Genomic DNA, 18,735 nt, shown 5'->3' on the forward strand with positions numbered 1-18,735 from the left:
CCAGTCCAATCCCTCTACACATGTATAAACTGTCAAGGTAAATAACCATAGCTTACAGAATTCTTGTCTTATATTCCGAGTCGCACGTGTTGTTTCATATTCTAGGTCCTACCTAAAGATAAGAAATAACATATGCCACCCTATTTGCTGTTAATGAGTCTGGATGATAGCTTTCAAGGAAGATATTTAATGTTTATATTCAACCTATTATCTACATGTTTTTTTCTTGGAGAAAAGTAGTAGATGCTGGTAGTCTCTATACTTTTTGGGGGGTGTACTGTACTCTGGGTGTCATGTTCATGACCCAAACTAAAATAACAAACAGCAACAAATCGTTTTCAAGTGAACACATTTATTCAGGTAATTTATGATGGTCTGATGTTCATGTTCTCTTCCTGTAAAACATTTAAAACAAATCACAATTTTTTTCAAGATTATTAAGGCATGTACAACTGTCATTGCATATAATAATTTGGTAATCAAGATTACTTCATTTAAGTGAGTGAAGGTAAATGTGTTTCATTGAAGTGTATATTAGAGTTATAAACAGTTTGATTTTCTTGTTGGACCATTCCGTTTTTGCATTAAAGAGTTATTCTCCTTGTTGGAAGGTATATATTATGACATCATTACTTTGTGAAAGAAACTCGCCTCCTTTTCTCTGTAGAAATGAGGTTGTTGCGCTCTCAAACACATGTGGTCACAATCAACATCTACATGCAAGAACAGATAACTCTTGTATGCTAAAACGGAATATTATATGCAGTTTATGTAGTTTGTGTATATACCTGTGTAGGTACTCTTTGTATACATATGTGGACCATGTATAAATAAGAGGTCTAGAGGGCCTGTTTCTATCTCCTGGTTTGTTATACCAAGAAATGCTCTTAATACAAGTTCAGAGTTTAATCCCTCAAACATTTGACTATTTCCATAGAAACAACCTCTCATACATTAACCATGGTTTAGCACTCATAATGGTACCATCCCTTTGGGATTGGGATTCAAAATCATACAAAAGGTTGGGTTGATCCCTGGGACCTGAGCATGAGAGACCAAAATGGATGGTCTATTTGGATATTTCCATATAAACGACTTTTTATATGAAACTAAGCATTAATTTAATCTATTAATATATAACCTTAAATGACCATAAGCATTTAAGTCATACACATTCAACTAATGAGGAAATACATCACGTACTCAAATTCACAGATGGACTGGAAGTGATTGTCACAGACGTTATCGTTCCATTGGTAGTTGTAGGATTCCCCATACTCCACACAGTGTTCAGGAAGTCCCTTGTGCTTATTTGGTTCTCCCGGCTTCCAGTTCTTGTAGGTCATGGGCTGGAATTTGTAGTCCCACATGAAATGTCTATCTATCTCATTGTCTGTCCCGTCTATCCAAAACTCTCCGGAGTATTGTGCTGTCAAAGATACAGATAATAGTTAACATGAAAACTCTCCGGACCATTCCACTGACAAAGATAAGGTAATAATTAACATCAAAACTCTCCGGAGTATTCCACTGACAAAGATACAGATAATAATTAACATCAAAACTCTCCGGAGCATTCCACTGACAAAGATAAGGTAATAATTAACATCAAAACTCTCCGGAGCATTCCACTGGCAAAGATACATATAATGATTAACATCAGAAACTATCCGGAGTATTCCACTGACAAAGATAAGGTAATAATTAACATCAAAACTCTCCGGAGTATTCCACTGACAAAGATACAGATAATAATTAACATCAAAACTCTCCGGAGTATTCCACTGGCAAAGATACATGTACATATAACAATTAACATCAGAAACTATCCGGAGTATTCCACTGTCAATGATAAGGTAATAATTAATATCAAAACTCTCCGGAGCATTCCACTGGCAAAGATACATATAATGATTAACATCAGAAACTATCCGGAGTATTCCACTGGCAATGATCAGGTAATAATTAACATCAAAACTCTCCGGAGTATTCCACTGACAAAGATACAGATAATAATTAACATCAAAACTCTCCGGAGTATTCCACTGGCAAAGATACATGTACATATAACAATTAACATCAGAAACTATCCGGAGTATTCCACTGACAATGATAAGGTAATAATTAATATCAAAACTCTCCGGAGCATTCCACTGGCAAAGATACATATAATGATTAACATCAGAAACTATCCGGAGTATTCCACTGACAAAGATAAGGTAATAATTAACATCAAAACTCTCCGGAGTATTCCACTGACAAAGATACAGATAATAATTAACATCAAAACTCTCCGGAGTATTCCACTGGCAAAGATACATGTACATATAACAATTAACATCAGAAACTATCCGGAGTATTCCACTGGCAATGATAAGGTAATAATTAATATCAAAACTCTCCGGAGCATTCCACTGGCAAAGATACATATAATGATTAACATCAGAAACTATCCGGAGTATTCCACTGGCAATGATAAGGTAATAATTAATATCAAAACTATCCGGAGTATTCCACTGACAAAGATAAGGTAATAATTAATATCAAAACTATCCGGAGTATTCCACTGGCAATGATAAGGTAATAATTAATATCAAAACTATCCGGAGTATTCCACTGGCAATGATAAGGTAATAATTAACATCAAAACTCTCCGGAGTATTCCACTGACAAAGATACAGATAATAATTAACATCAAAACTCTCCGGAGCATTCCACTGGCAAAGATACATGTACATATAACAATTAACATCAGAAACTATCCGGAGTATTCCACTGACAAAGATAAGGTAATAATTAACATCAAAACTCTCCGGAGTATTCCACTGGCAAAGATACATGTACATATAACAATTAACATCAGAAACTATCCGGAGTATTCCACTGGCAATGATAAGGTAATAATTAATATCAAAACTCTCCGGAGCATTCCACTGGCAAAGATACATATAATGATTAACATCAGAAACTATCCGGAGTATTCCACTGGCAATGATAAGGTAATAATTAATATCAAAACTATCCGGAGTATTCCACTGACAAAGATAAGGTAATAATTAATATCAAAACTATCCGGAGTACTCCACTGGCAATGATAAGGTAATAATTAATATCAAAACTATCCGGAGTATTCCACTGACAAAGATAAGGTAATAATTAATATCAAAACTATCCGGAGTATTCCACTGGCAATGATAAGGTAATAATTAATATCAAAACTATCCGGAGTATTCCATTGACAAAGATAAGGTAATAATTAATATCAAAACTATCCGGAGTATTCCATTGACAAAGATAAGGTAATAATTAACATCAAAACTCTCCGGAGTATTCCACTGGCAATGATAAGGTAATAATTAATATCAAAACTATCCGGAGTATTCCATTGACAAAGATACAGGTAACATTAATGTTAATCATCACGGAGTTGAAATGTTTATCGTCACGGAGTGGAAATGTTTATCGTCACAGAGTGGAAAAAGCTGACTTGATGGTCTCAGAAATATTCCGCTGACAATTTCATTAATGTTGCCACTGCAAGTAGTATTTCACAACGATGCATATATATATATCAATTCGTGTTGTTCAAAACATAGAGTCGTTTGCCAAATTAAGAAATGTAATTAATATTTAATCTTGCAAACATTTGTAAAGCTATAAACGACATTCTAAATATATCCACGAACTTATTTTATAGATACAAGTACAATACCTTGGCGAGGTTTGATGTAGTTGGTGAGGAAATTCTGCTCTTCGGCCCTTTCTATTTTTACAAGATGGCCTCCTTGATGATGGTATTCACAATTTCTCTGAAAGGAAATTGGTTATATAGTTATGCCATACCGCTGATTGTTTTTATTATAATTTGTACAAGAGAATACAAATATTTGAACTTTGCATGAGAATAGTTTAAAACTGACTTAAATGTGTGTCTTTCGTCCGTGTTCTGTCGTCCTTCCGTACGTCCCTCCTTTCATAAACATATTTCAATTTGACCCAGATACGAAAATAAGATGACTGGCAGGCAGCCATCTTTGATTTCGGCAAGTGAATTTGTTATCGCTAATTCTCATAACGTAATAAAAGGATCCCTCTCAAATTCCATATGTATGTTCCTCTTGTTGCCTAGACAGTATGCGTAATTTATTTTGTGACCACCGATCCGAAGTCCATCATGCAGCTATCATGACGTTTGACAATTGAACTCAGTAGTATGACTATTTCTCATTACGTGAGCCTATATAAAGTAAAAGGTATCCTCACCTATTCCATAGACAGTCAAAGCTGCCTATGAAAGCCCAAGAACGGGACAAGGAAAAGTCTTTATCGTAAAGTGGTCTTTATTACCAGGTCAATTTGTGTCATGAACGGCCCTTCAAGATCATATGCAGTAAAAAATATGGTCTTTATATAGTTATGCATGTCACAATCTGGGACTAATTAGAAAAGAACATGGTTTAGGTTTTGGTAATTTCAGTATGGTGCTTCTACAATGTATGTTTACTTTGTATGAAGAGGGAAAGAAGGTAAATGCAGAGAAAAGATCCCACTTGCCTTTTATAAACGGTGATCATTATATGATAGGCGCCATGATCGCTCTGAGATCTCTTGTTAGAGAGGATGCCTGTATATTTACATTCACTTGTCACTTCTACTATATAAACTAACCAAGCCAAACTGAAGTCTATGAGGGTATAACTGACACCCAAAACGTTACTATTATGAAGTATACGTTGACATTGTCACGTCAACTGATGACCGTCAAAATGGCTGTTCCATCTTGTGGAGTTTATCGTCGTTGATGAACGGTTTTCCTGGTCAAACAAAAATAATTTTCATGCAGAGATCTCCAAAATGTATTAATAATGTAAATTTATGTATTAAACCATCTTCCTATAGAATCTATGGTCTGTATTGATGCCAAAGCTTTGCAGACAATCATTTCATAAATCGCTAGCACGCATTTATGAAGATTGTCTGCAAAGCTCTGGCATCTATTTAGACCATAGATTCCATAGGAAGAAAGTTAAATGCTTACTGACAGTAAGTGTATCTCTTATTACTGTACTTTTGACAGATTAAATCATTCATAAATCATTTGCCTATTTGTTTTGGATAAGATATGTCAGGGCAATAACGATCTTAGAGTTTGATAAATTACATGTTACTAGTACCACGACAATGCATTTCATTTTTTTTTCAATTTCAATTTCCTTTCCTTCAACTTTCTTAGTCTTCTCCTGTAATTTGTGGTACAAACACACAAAATTAAACATATACATAGTAAGGTTTATGAAGATAAATATTATAATGATGTGTATAATGATGACATCATTGTTAGGTCCGTAAAGATTATGAAAGTATGACGTCATTGTATAATGATTTATCGGCATTAATCATAATGACGTCGTTCAAAATAATGTAAGCATTACGTCAGCTTCTGCCCACGTTTTGGTATCCTTGACGATCATGTAGCAGGAATTCTGGAACTCTATGTCCCATGGCGACGGACATGCGCAGTACACCACTGTGGATATTTATATTTAAACATTAATGATGAGTTAGGTTAGGTCTCTTGCATTTTGGTACGCTTAATAGTGTACCTGCTATTGTTACTTATCATTATTTATACTTAGAAACAATTAAAGACATTTGATTAACGAATACATTTAAAATTGTGTAAGAAAAGTGTTGCAGGAGCAACAGTCTTGAATTGCCGTAGTAAAGTTAACGATGAAAGCTAATCTGGTTAGGAATTAAAGATAAGATCTGGAATGACGAAGCAATATGATATTATGATATTCCATAAAGGGGCAACACTTTTATTGGCAGAAGAAGGTTTAATTCTAAGGATGTGTTTTGTCCCACCATTTGAATCACATTAAAAAAATCACTTTCAACATAAGTGACGGGTTAGAGACAATACGAAATCAAAGGTGCCATACTTACCCGGTAGAATTAAAAGTAAAACTCTGACGTCCATGTTTGTGCCCCGCGTGAAGAACTTGTGACTCCTACTGATTAGAGGTATTTCCGGTGTTTTTGATGTGACACGTCCTACCATTTTGTTTGATACCATATTCTAAAGATAGATTCATATCTATAAGCACTTACTGTACGTCCGAAGTATACAATGTACATACAAATTTCCTTTACGTTAACATTCTTAAAATTATTTTATCTGGCATTATGATTTTGGTTCCAAGATACACACTAACTTGCTAACAGCTTCTTCTCCCCATTCTTTTGAGTGTTATTTGTTTTCCTGCCTGGTCTTCAACCACACTTGCTTTGCAGTCTTATGTATTTCATAATGTTTTCCTGCAGACTGTCTGGTCATTCATTTGAAATGATATCTACTTTTGTTTTGAATTAACTAATGTCTGTCAATGCATGAATGAGGTCATTGTACTGACATTATCATCAATATACAATGTGCAGGTATTAGAAAGATAACTATTACCGCTAACTTGATTAGTAGTATCAATTAGCAGATTTTACTTCTCTATATCTGATGATATATATTAGACAGAGAACGGTGACAAGAGGTGTAAACAAAAATGTGAAGGAAGACTTCAAACATACGATGGAAAAACAAGTGGCTCGGTCAGAGGAGAACATTGACACACTTATACGTAGTTTCTTAATGGAGGAGAGACAGCAGACTGTGAAGAGTGTGTGATAAAAGTCATAATGACTTACTGTTACTGTTCAATTAGCAAGGCAGATACTCAATAGAAAACATCTCAAATAAAGCATGTTATACAGGAATCAGACACCACAGAACATTCCTCACTTATCTTTGCTATAGGACTGGAATGTGTTGAATGAAGTACTAGTAAGGGAATAAACCCACCTGAAATCTTTGCTATAGGACTGGAATGTGTTGAATGAAGTACTAGTTAGGGAATAAACCCACCTGAAATCTTTGCTTTAGGACTGGAATGGGTTGAATGAAGTACTAGTTAGGGAGTAAACCCACAGAAATCTTTGTTATAGGACTGGAATGTGTTGAATGAAGTACTAGTTAGGGAGTAAACCCACCTGAAATCTTTGCTTTAGGACTGGAATGTGTTGAATGAAGTACTAGTAAGGGAGTAAACCCACCTGAAATCTTTGCTTTAGGACTGGGATGTGTTGAATGAAGTACTAGTTAGGGAATAAACCCACCAGAAATCTTTGCTATAGAACTGGAATGTGTTGAATGAAGTACTAGTTAGGGAGTAAACCTACGAGAAATCTTTGCTGTAGGGCTGGAATGTGTTAAATGAAGTACTAGTTAGGGAGTAAACCCACCAGAAATCTTTGCTATAGGACTGGAATGTGTTGAATGAAGTACTAGTTAGGGAATAAACCCACCAGAAATCTTTGTTATAGGACTGGAATGTGTTGAATGAAGTACTGGTTAGGGAGTAAACTCACCAGAATTCTTTGCTGTAGGACTGGAATGTGTTGAATGAAGTACTAGTTAGGGAATAAACCCACCAGAAATCTTTGCTATAGGACTGGAATGTGTTGAATGAAGTACTAGTTAGAGAGTAAACCTACCAGAAATCTTTGCTATAGGACTGGAATGTGTTGAATGAAGTACTAGTTAGAGAGTAAACCCACCAAAAATCTTTGCTATAGGACTGGAATGTGTTGAATGAAGTACTAGTTAGGGAGTAAACCCACCAGAAATCTTTGCTATAGGACTGGAATGTGTTGAATGAAGTACTAGTTAGAGAGTAAACCCACCAAAAATCTTTGCTGTAGGACTGGAATGTGTTGAATGAAGTACTAGTTAGAGAGTAAACCCACCAAAAATCTTTGCTGTAGGACTGGAATGTGTTAAATGAAGTACTAGTAAGGGAGTAAACCCACCAGAAATCTTTGTTATAGGACTGGAATGTGTTGAATGAAGTACTAGTTAGAGAGTAAACCCACCAGAAATCTTTGCTATAGGACTGGAATGTGTTGAATGAAGTACTAGTTAGGGAATAAACCCACCAGAAATCTTTTCTATAGGACTGGAATGTGTTGAATGAAGTACTAGTTAGAGAGTAAACCTACCAGAAATCTTTGCTATAGGACTGGAATGTGTTGAATGAAGTACTAGTTAGAGAGTAAACCCACCAAAAATCTTTGCTATAGGACTGGAATTTGTTGAATGAAGTACTAGTTAGAGAGTAAACCCACCAAAAATCTTTTCTATAGGACTGGAATGTGTTGAATGAAGTACTAGTTAGGGAGTAAACCCACCAGAAATCTTTGCTATAGGACTGGAATGTGTTGAATGAAGTACTAGTTAGAGAGTAAACCCATCAGAAATCTGTGCTATAGGACTGGAATGTGTTGAATGAAGTACTAGTTAGGGAATAAACCCACCAGAAAATAAATTGTATTTCAGTGGCTGTCTACTATCAAGAGAACTACACTGTACATGTGCACGTAGCTCAGAAAATAATTCAAGTGATGTAACTGTCTTACATTTTTTCAGTCTTTATCCAGAATTCCTCAAACTCATATCTACATGTAGGCAGACGTGTTGTTTCAAATCATACCTAAAAATGTATAACAATAATAAGAAATATCACATGCCAAGTTAATGGATCAGGGATCCATCAAGAGAGATAGCCGATACTTTTACATTCTAGTCATGTATATATTGCCAACATGTTTTCCATGTAGAAAAAAAAGAGGTGTATGACAGTCTCTATGCCTTTGAGGGGTCTACTGATCTCTAGTTCTCACGTTCATGACCTAAATTAAACATACAAAAATAATAAACAGCAACAAATTGTTTTCAAGTAAACATATTTATTCAGGTAATTTATGGTGGTTTGATGTTCATGTTCACTTCCTGTAAAAGATATAAAATAACAAATCACAATAAATGTATTTTATTTTCAAGATTATCAGACATTAATGGTATATGATGTCTTAGTAATAAAGATTTCTTCATTTTATTCAGTGAATGTAAATTGTCCCACGTACTGCTAAGTTTTACTGCAGTCGGGGCCATGTACAAAATTATATTGTTTCATATGGTGTGTTTATAAGAGATAATTTGCGTTTTTAGAGTTGCATTAGCTGCAATATTGTAGCTCAAAAGACTTTTTGACAGAAAATGGTGTCGTCTTTAGAGCTACAATTGGTGCCTATTACTGCTAATTATGCAAACCATTATAAAACGTTTGTTTGCATTGTTATCGTACTTGTCAGATATCGCTTACCTACTAGGCAATAAAACGGGACCACATAAGATATCAAATTTTCATCGAGGCATTATTATTTTTACATAATACATATGAAGGTCTTTCTGAAGGGAATTTATACGGCAAGTCCACAAATTGTGAATTTGACGTCATGTGAGCGGTAGGGTAGATATTAAGAATGGTAGTTATGTTTGTTTTAGAAAAACAAAAAATATGTAAATGCATGCATACGCATAAAATAAATGGAAACCTACAAAAAAGTATAGAAAACTATGCCCGAGTGATTTTCAGAAGGCAGTGCTCCACTACGACACATAGGGACCAATTCGTACCCGGCCGAAAGGTATAGAAGGCCGGGTACGTATATTCGTTCAAGAGTTGCATACGTACATGTAATGATTTTTTTTCCTTTTTGTGTCGCCTGCAACGCAAGGGCGACATTTGTGTCGCCTGCAACGCAAGGGCGACACTTAGGTATCACAATGTCGACGTCGGCGTCCGGGAAATGGTTTTCGTGCAATAACTTTAGTATTCATTGTCAGATTTCAACCAAATTTGGTTTATAGTTTTATATTACATGTAATGAGATCTTAAATGCCTTCGATACCAATCAAACTCCGTCAATATTTGCAAGAGTTACGGGGTTTTAATATCGCCAAAACATGGTTTCCGCTCGATAACTTTAGCATTTATAGTCCGATTTCAACCAAATTTGTTATATTGCTTTATATCAATGTGATCTCAGATGAGTTGGATAATGGTCAAAATCCGTCAATATTTGCAAGAGTTACGGGACTTTAAAATCGTCAAAACAGATTAATCCATGGTTTCCACTCGATACCTTGTCCGATTTCAACCAAATTTTATATATTGCTTTATTTCAATGTGAACTCAGATGAGTGTGATAATGGTTAAAATCCGTCAATATTTGCAAGAGTTATGAGACTTTAAAATTGTCAAAACAAAAAAATCCATGGTTTCCGCTCGATGACTGAAATATTTATTTTCCGATTTCTACAAAATTCGGTATTTTATCTTATATCTATGAGATCTCAAAGGGTTTCGATACTAGTCAAATTCCGTCAATATTTGCAAAAGTAATAGGACTTTTAAATTCGTCAAAACAGATAAATATATTTTGTTTCCGCTCGATAACTTTAGTATTTATTATCCAATTTTAACCAAATTTGGTATATTGCTTTAAATTAATGAGATCTCGGAATGGTTTGATACTTGTCAAATCCATCCATATTTGGAAGAGTAGCGGAACTTTATAACACTCACTCAATTATTAACAATATTTTCAACTGTAAATAACTATTTTTGTGATGCTTTGCAGGCGACACATCCACTTTCGTGGAATTCTTGTTCATATAACATGCAGTTTGCATGTTCCAGTACGAGTGCGATATTCTTTGTCTAAGAATAAAAAAATTATATCAAGCCCATGTGCTGTTACATTATATTCTAGTACGTGCAGATAGCTGTTAAGTATAAACTAAAGTTGGAATTTGTGTTTCTGTAACCTTGGAGGTGGCATCTAGGCTCAAAGCAGGGGTTTTGCCTTTGTGTAACATCTTAAAGTTGCCAGGCAAATGCCAAAAGATGGTGGTTTCTCCATGTATTCTAGCTATTCTCTGCCACCAATTTTAACCATTAATTGGGACAAAGCCTATCCAAAATTGATCACAACAGTAAATAAGCCTAGGACTCGCACACACTCAACTAATATTGAAATCCGCGTACTCAAATTCACAGATAGACTGGTAGTGCATGTCACAGGGGATGTCGTTCCATTGGTAGTTGTAGCTGCGCCCATACTCCACACAGTGTTCGCGTCCGCCTTGGTTGTTTGGCTCTCCTTGCTTCCAGTTCGTATATACCATCTCCTGGTAATCATAGTCCCACACAAAATGTCTATCTACCTCCTTGTCTGTCCCGTCTGTCCAGAGCTCTCCGGAGTATTCCGCTGTCAAATAGACAGGTAATAATAAACATCAAAGCTCTTCGGAATATTTCTCTGTCAAAGATACTGATAATAATTTCATTAATAACATTACACTCCATAAAATTTTCTGTTAAAGATACAGATAATAATTTAATAAATATCAAAGCTCTCCTGAATGTTTCCCTGACAAAGATACAGATATTAATTTATTCTATGTCAAAGATACAGGTAATAATATCAAAAGGTCTCCGGGATGTTTCTCTGTCAAAGATACAAGTAATAATATTAAAACTCTCCCTTAGTATTCCACTGTCAAAGATCGATGTAATGCAATATATATTAATGTTACACATCAAAGGTTCACAGAGTATAGAATGAGTCGATGATTTCAGAAATATTCCGCTAACAAATTCATTAATGTTGCCACTACAAGGAGTACTAGGTATCTCCCCCTTTCGTTTAATCATTAGTCTTGCAAACCTTTGTAAAGCTTAATGTTTTAAATGTCTCCGGATTTATTTGTTTAGATACCATACCTTGATGAGCTTTGATGTAGTTGGTGAGGAAATTCTGCTCCTCGGCTGATTCAATTTTTACAAGGTGACCTCTTGCATGGTGAAGTCCACAATTTCTCTGAAAAATTGGTTTGTATATGCCATACCGCTGATTCTTAAAGACATTATTATTATTATTTTATATGTTGTAATCAAAACACAATAAGCTTACAAATGATTTAATTATATAATGTCGCTTGAAAATAGTATCAAACTTATTTTAATGTTTTATAAAAGAGAAAAAGTATGTCAGTGTGTATCTAAGTATAGTTTTTATACCCATTGTGTAATGATTTATCGGTGTTATTAAAGTTGTATGATCTATAACTTTCGCTCTTTTTGTCGTAGTGAAAATTGATTAAGTGTTATACATTTTTCTCCGTCTGCCTGAGTTTTAAACTTTCTAATTTTACCACTTTTTATAATGTTGCAGCACTGGAAGTATCTCTAATTATAAAAGTAAAAAATCTTTTTAACATGTACACGTGAAAAATAGGCTCGAAAGATGCCGAATCATTCCGAACTCTTCCGAACATCGTGGCGACAATCTCGAAGTAAAACAAGAGGTGTAAAACCAAGAGAAAATATCAACAATTTTTCATAAACAAAACATGTGGTCGACCTCATCAGACTCTATCAAAGAAAATAATGCTCGCACATTACTATATTTGATACACACAATATTTTACGGTAATGTGAAAATTGGATGTTTCAAATACTTTATCTGTGGACATATACCAGCATGATTTGCTCATATAAGCCAGAAGGAAAACGTAAACAAACACATGTGCGCTTACGCTAGTTATCTGGCTCACCACGTGCAGGTCGTGTCGAACGTCAGTCACGTGATACGATTCGGAATCCGATGTCACTGAACATGGCGGTGATTGAAGGCGCTTTATTCAAAACCAGGAATATATGATTCCTAGATTTCGGCTCTCTTATAGGCCGACATATGCTTTTGGGGAGCTAAATCATCAAGTTACATGTCAATGTTTAAATATCAAATATTTAAGTTACATATCGTTACAGTGAAATTAGCAGCAATACAACTTTAAAATGACGTCATTCAAAATGATATAAGAATTACGTCAGCTTCCGCCCACTCTTTGGTCTCCTTGACAATCATGTAGCAGGAATTCTGGAACTCTAGATTCCATGGCGATGGACATGCGCAGTATGCCACTGTAAATATTTAAACATTAAAGTTTTTAATTTGCTTTCTTACATTGCTGAACGCTGTAGCCGCTAAAGTTATATGTTATTATTTATAAGGGTAAACAATTTAAGGCGTTTAAGTGTGTTCTTTTGTTATTTGGTAAGCATGTTTAATTTCGCCGTCAAATACATTTAAGGTTGTGTAAGCAAAGTGTTCCACGAACAACACTCTAGAATTGCCATAATAGTAAAACGTTCACATTTAGATATCATTTTCCATAGTTACATGAATAGCAGTTTTGGAGGTTCAATTTAATTGTATGTATATTCTACGTTATTTTCTCTGAAAATACCAGGGAAATTTACTCTGTTATTACAAGAATTATATAATGTAAATGTACATTTTCATATCAGGTTTTCCTTCATACCTACCGGTGTAATACTGGCTGGTCTAGGGCAATACACTCATGTCGCCTGAGGCTGTATTGCATGGCTACCCATGCAATACAGCCTCGTGACGTCACGGCGTCAACAAAATCTCTATTTCCTCGGTAAAATTTTAACATTTTTTTCACAAAATTGACTGGTTTTACTATAAAAGATGCAAGCAACGGAATTTGTGTTGAAAATATCACGTAATTTTTCATGTATGGAAATTGACTTCCAGTCGTGGATTTCTTCGAATTTATTTCAAAATGGCGGGATATTATAGTTGTAAAATTGCAGTAAAACGTCGTGGTATGAAAGAAAAATACTCTTTCATAAGTGGATATGAAGGATAGGGATATTCTACCCTCGGGATCACAAAATGTTGCAAACCCTCGGCAAGCCTCGGGTTTTACTACATTTTGTGACCCTCGGGTAGAATATCCCTATCCTTCATATCCACATATGAAAGAGTCTTATAATCCTACATTGTATATAAAAAATCAAATGGTTTTAATACGAGTTTTTGTGAAACAGCCATTCTAATACATAATTTCTCGAACATCGAACATAAACAAATGGTATCGTTATGATATGTCCGAATTTCTGAGATCGACACTTCTTCTGATAAGATTACATACCTACTGTTCAGTGAAAACATGTTATGCATGAACATTTAATGTAAATAAGAATTTGAGAGTACTCAAGTGCATTTTTCGCGTGATTGCGTTGTACAAAATGCGTCTATTCTATATATTGTCACTTTCGTAAGGAAATCCCGCATCCCATCGCTGCCACCGATTGTAACATGAACTAGTACAGTGGATCTGTGCAGTCACACACTTTCACTACATTGTATACATGGCTAATTCATAACTCGTTTACAACAGTACTAATGTTAGTAGTCTCTGGTGTTTGTGTTGTCCCTTACAGATGTGAAGAACTTGTTGCATGTCTACTTTATAGTGACACCTCACTAAAACATCCAGTAAAACACTCAATGTGGCTATATAATTCGGACAATCGTCTGACCAGTCGTTCATTCTCTAAAGAGACATTCAACTGTCATAAGTTGTTGAAGAATTGTGTTTGTTTCTTTGGTACAACACCAAAAGCCTGTTTATGAGTGTAAACTCTCAAATAAAGGGTAAATATATATTAGGCAAAAAAAAAAATTTAAAAGCCTAATAATATAGGCAGGTTTAGCGGACTACATTTGACCACACAAAAAGTTTCAACATAAATTACGGGTTAAAGACAATACAGAATCAAAGGGACCTTATATACTTACCCGGTAAAATTAAAAGTAAAAGTCTGACGTCCATGTTTGTGCCCCGCGTGAAGAACAACCAGAGATAAGTAAGTGTGTTATGTCTCTCCTACTGACGTACGTATGTCCAGTACTGATTAAGCACGTTGGTTATCTATACAAGTGTAGATTTATTTCCAGCCTTTTCATTTTCACACGTCCTATTTTGGGTGATCGGCTACTTCTAAACATAGATTCATATCTATAAAGATATATAGGTCACTCTGCGTCCGAAGTCTACCAGTACAAATTGTAAGTTTCCCATGTCATAGCATTCATACGGGCGCATATAAGAAAGACGTTGATATGTGCTTTTTAAAAGTGAAAGTAGATGAACTCAAATAATGGGTTTGATGTTCTGTAAATAAGAATATTCTAGAAATAAAGGTATAGAAAGAATGTAACGCCTTGTTCATGTATGGTAATAAGTTTCCATTTAACCTATTGGAATGTTCAGATTTTCGCATATTTTAGACTTTACAATGTCAAGAAATCCGAAGGATTTTGACGATCTTACCCGCTAAACTTTATGACGGTCAAGACAAAAGATGTTTACCTGACTGGAATAGCCTCTCTGGTAGACGTAACGCATACGAAAGAGGTCTCCTTATTACTGGTCGTGCAGCTTTGTGAAATAAGAAACTCATAGAACCATTTCATGCGAAAACGTCCATAAAACAAAGACATCCAATGAGGAACCATTGAGAAATTCACATTTAGAATTTTCAAAAAATCAAATGCCATGCATGCGTATCTGCTCAACATCTGTAAAGAACAGAAAATATAAGCTTTTACATCACGAAGATTAATACGTATGCCATATATAAGGGGTTGTAACCAAAGTTGACACTGAACAACTCCATTACTGGCTTACCTCATCATGATGCCGTTTCTCTGCATCAGTTGAGCCGAATGGAATGATCAGGCCTTTTCAGGAACACCCTTACCCATGTAACCGATCAGATTTCGCTTCTGCGTTGTTATATTTACTTGTTTTATCATCTGAGCTATCCTCCGTATGATGACATCCCTTCAGTTGCCTGTCATCATCTCGTGAGTTCCGCTGTAGCTGGTGACCAAACCATATCTTTCAATTCTTCCTCCAGACCCAATATGAAGCCCTCTGTTTACACTCGCAGCCCTTATCAGATTCCTCGGTCTGCGCACTCCGTAACTCATGTAGACATTCCTCCGGTAGCTGCTGGAATCTCTGTTGCTTGTTGACCTGCATTAAATATCATGACTATGCGTAGAGCTTCGTGACTATGACACCGGTGGGGATACCGGTCATCATCTCTCAGTCTCATGAGGTTGTCATAATCCGACTTGACCTTGCTTCTTTGCTTTCAAAGTGCACAAAAACTAGTCATATAAAACCATAATATAATTTTTGTACTTTATTTAGAACCACGCATGTTCGAAAAGAATTTGGAGACTTCAAATTTTAAGTTAGTCCAAAAGAGCTCGTTTCATGCCCTTGAAGTACACCCTGTAGCTAAGAGAAGATGTAAAACATTCTTGTACTGAAATAACGGTTTAATTACATGTAATGTGCGTTTGCGTTGGAACTTTCTAACGGGCTCAAAATACGGGACCCAGCTTATGCAAGAACATTTAATGTATAGATATGTACATGTATATAGATTTGGGCTCATCGGGGTGTACACAGGCTTTTTATGTGTCTAAATTAAAAATCGGTAAAAATCATACTCTATATCAAATTCTAAAAAGTTTTCCAATTTTTTAACACCTAAAATGGCCTATGGACACTCCAGTAGCTAGGTCCAAATATGCCTCTGCCGTCAGCACAGACTATGGAAATACTACATGTATGTCTGTAAACATATGTATACATGTATGCTTATACAATATATATTTCTGATAGTATATGTAGTACGAAATGACGAAATACATTTTGTAAATGTGTACTCATATAGTACTTATGTTTATAACGTAATAAGACAATATGTTAGAATTGTATATCTGGCGGCAAACGCTTAACATTGAGAAACGCTTTGTTCTGTTCTAATTTTTTCCACGTATTAACAATAGATATGTACCACTTTTGCTCTTGTTTAAATGTCAAGTACCTTTCCGAAGCAAAAATTTAAGGTTTCTTTTAAATAATAAAACTTCAGAAAATGTTAATCGACATTTAAGACCCCTCGCGTGCTTACATCCGGGCCATCGAGAATGATTTACATAAGTTGTATAACTTGTTTCTCAATCGATGTAAAATAAATAAAGTTTATATTTTTATATTTAAAAAAAAAACAAAAAAAAACATTTGATTTATTTTGATTAAATTGTTTAGAAGGTGACTGGTAAGCGCTACATTAAATGATATCTTTTATGGTTCAACGAAATTATCTTTTCTCGTTCCACGTTTCCATTATAAAAATTAAAAATCGTTTCGGAAAGGTACACATGTACTGCATTTAATAAGTATAGTCGGGCCTTTAAAGATCATGATTCTGGGTCACAGTTTAACTAGTATACCAAACAGAAATATGTAACATATCGAAAATTTAAGACTGTATGCATAAAAAAGTCAATGTGTCGTTAAAAAAAACCTTCTCTGTAAATTATACCAGAGATTACAATTTAAATCTCTGAGTTTACTGGTAGCAAAATGGATCTCAAGACACCGTATATCCTTCACATGTAGCTACATGTACAATGTACCAACACCAGCAAATTGCCATCGATGGGACCTTGTGGAAACACCAGACTGCCCTCTGTGTGGACAGAGAGGAACTCTCCAACACATACTCACCTCCTGTCATGTGGCCTTATCACAGGGGAGATATACGTGGCGCCACAACCAAGTCCTTAGGGAGCTGACTGGTGTTTTGGAAAAAGAACGGAAGAGCGTCAGGTCCTGTCAACCAAGGTCCAAGCATACGCAGACATCCAGATCTGAGAAGTCAACCGGAATTATCAGCCAGACAGCTGGGGACTGGAGGCTGGAGGTAGATCTCAACCAGAGATTAACTTTTCCGGATATTGTTCCCACCAACCTCAGACCGGATATGGTTTTATGGTCACCAGGAACAAAGAAAGACATCATCATCATCGAACTAACAGTCCCATGGGAGGAAAGGTGCAGTGAAGCACATGAAAGGAAGAGGGCGAAGTATGAGGCACTGCTGACGGAATGCAGGGAGCAGGGCTGGCATACATGGAACTACCCCGTTGAGGTTGGATGCAGAGGCTTCCCCGGAGGAAGACTCTAGCCAGGAAGAACACCATATTGCTGAGGACCTCCTACCCACTGAAGTGGATCAGGACTATGTTGAGGCGGAGACTGGTAGTCGGAACCCAATTCATACTTACCAGGAAGAAGGCAGTACAGTTGCCATCTTCAGAAGATAAACGGTGGGAAGCATTTGACAATGACCTCGATAAGATCTTGCAGAAGACATTGATAGGCGACGTACACACGAAGATAACATCACTGTCAACATTAGTGTACGCAGTGGGACTAGAGCACTATGGAACAAAGCAATGTGGTAGCAGGAAACATGTAACACACAACATGCGCCAAAAGGAGATACTCAGCCTCCGAATGGAAATCAGGACTATCACCAAACAATTTAAGACAGCAAACGAGGAGGAGAAGATTGGTTTGAGTGAGTTGAGAGCTATTCTGAGAGAGAAGAGAAACAACCTTCCAAGAGCAGAGAGAATATGGAAAGCCAGGAAGGAGTGGGAAAAGAGGGCTAAGTTCATAGCAAACCCGTACAGACTAACCAAATCAACACCGGAAGGGTCTAAGTCATGGTCGCTGAAGAGTTCTAGAGAGGAGGTAGAGAGACACCTATCAGAAACACATGGAGATAAACAGCAGGGGAGACCACTAGGCCCATGTGAAAGGATAGAGGCAGTGCCAGAACCAGGGATACCATTTGACGGCAAGGAACCATCATGGAATGAGGTCTAAGAAATTGTCAAGAAAGCCCGATCTGGATCAGTACCCGGGCCCAATGGAATCCCGTACAAGGTCTACAAAAACTGTCCGAAGATTTTGAGGCATCTATGGAAGTTAGTCAAAGTCATTTGGAGGAAAGGAAAAATACCCTCTTGCTGGCAAAAGGCTGAGGGTTGCTTCGTACCTAAGGAAGACAACTCAGAGGGCATAAA

General features: G+C 36.1%; 3 protein-coding genes across 5 annotated transcripts; 1 reads left to right on the forward strand and 2 right to left on the reverse strand.

The window, feature by feature from the left end:
• Positions 1 to 335: 335 nt before the first annotated feature.
• On the reverse strand, positions 336 to 6,383 carry LOC138317792 (perlucin-like protein). 3 transcript variants are annotated; one of them, XM_069259686.1, is made up of 5 exons: positions 5,950 to 6,383; positions 5,433 to 5,527; positions 3,713 to 3,809; positions 1,204 to 1,429; positions 336 to 395 (listed from the first exon to the last, which is right to left on the reverse strand). In XM_069259686.1, exons 1-5 carry the CDS (start codon positions 6,077 to 6,079, stop codon positions 383 to 385), a joined length of 561 nt encoding a protein of 186 aa, XP_069115787.1. In that variant the 5' UTR covers positions 6,080 to 6,383; the 3' UTR covers positions 336 to 382. The 3 variants fall into 3 exon arrangements, with proteins under 3 accessions (XP_069115787.1, XP_069115786.1, XP_069115785.1); XM_069259685.1 differs by lacking the exon at positions 336 to 395 and having other exon boundaries at positions 1,051 to 1,429; positions 5,950 to 6,082; positions 6,219 to 6,382; XM_069259684.1 differs by lacking the exon at positions 336 to 395 and having other exon boundaries at positions 1,051 to 1,429.
• Positions 6,384 to 8,779: 2,396 nt separating this feature from the next.
• Positions 8,780 to 14,715, reverse strand: LOC138317795 (lectin-like). Its single transcript, XM_069259688.1, has 5 exons — positions 14,575 to 14,715; positions 12,790 to 12,884; positions 11,682 to 11,778; positions 10,944 to 11,166; positions 8,780 to 8,842 (listed from the first exon to the last, which is right to left on the reverse strand). The coding sequence occupies exons 1-5, from the start codon at positions 14,606 to 14,608 to the stop codon at positions 8,836 to 8,838; spliced, it is 456 nt and encodes a 151-aa protein (XP_069115789.1). The 5' UTR covers positions 14,609 to 14,715; the 3' UTR covers positions 8,780 to 8,835.
• Positions 14,716 to 17,264: 2,549 nt separating this feature from the next.
• LOC138319545 (uncharacterized) lies at positions 17,265 to 17,828 on the forward strand. The gene has a single exon (XM_069262696.1). It carries the CDS (start codon positions 17,265 to 17,267, stop codon positions 17,826 to 17,828), a length of 564 nt encoding a protein of 187 aa, XP_069118797.1.
• The last annotated feature ends 907 nt before the right edge of the window (positions 17,829 to 18,735 follow it).

The sequence above is a fragment of the Argopecten irradians genome, chromosome 3, assembly GCF_041381155.1.
Source record: "Argopecten irradians isolate NY chromosome 3, Ai_NY, whole genome shotgun sequence".
NCBI lineage: Eukaryota > Metazoa > Mollusca > Bivalvia > Pectinida > Pectinidae > Argopecten > Argopecten irradians.

Bases quoted from the DNA above. Each gene is read 5' to 3' on its own strand.
- LOC138317792 (XM_069259684.1), bottom strand. From the start codon at position 6,079: ATGGTATCAAACAAAATGGTAGGACGTGTCACATCAAAAACACCGGAA. The intron at 3,810-5,432 runs GTAATGCTTACA...ATTTCCTTTCAG, and splicing joins AAACGTGGGCAGAAGCTGAC to AGAAATTGTGAATACCATCA. The intron at 1,430-3,712 runs GTATTGTACTTG...TATCTTTGACAG, and splicing joins CTACATCAAACCTCGCCAAG to CACAATACTCCGGAGAGTTT.
- LOC138317795 (XM_069259688.1), bottom strand. From the start codon at position 14,608: ATGGACGTCAGACTTTTACTTTTAATTTTACCGG. The intron at 11,779-12,789 runs GTAATTCTTATA...CCAATTTTTCAG, and splicing joins AAGAGTGGGCGGAAGCTGAC to AGAAATTGTGGACTTCACCA. The intron at 11,167-11,681 runs GTATGGTATCTA...TCTATTTGACAG, and splicing joins CTACATCAAAGCTCATCAAG to CGGAATACTCCGGAGAGCTC.
- LOC138319545 (XM_069262696.1), top strand. From the start codon at position 17,265: ATGTACAATGTACCAACACCAGCAAATTGCCATCGATGGGACCTTGTG.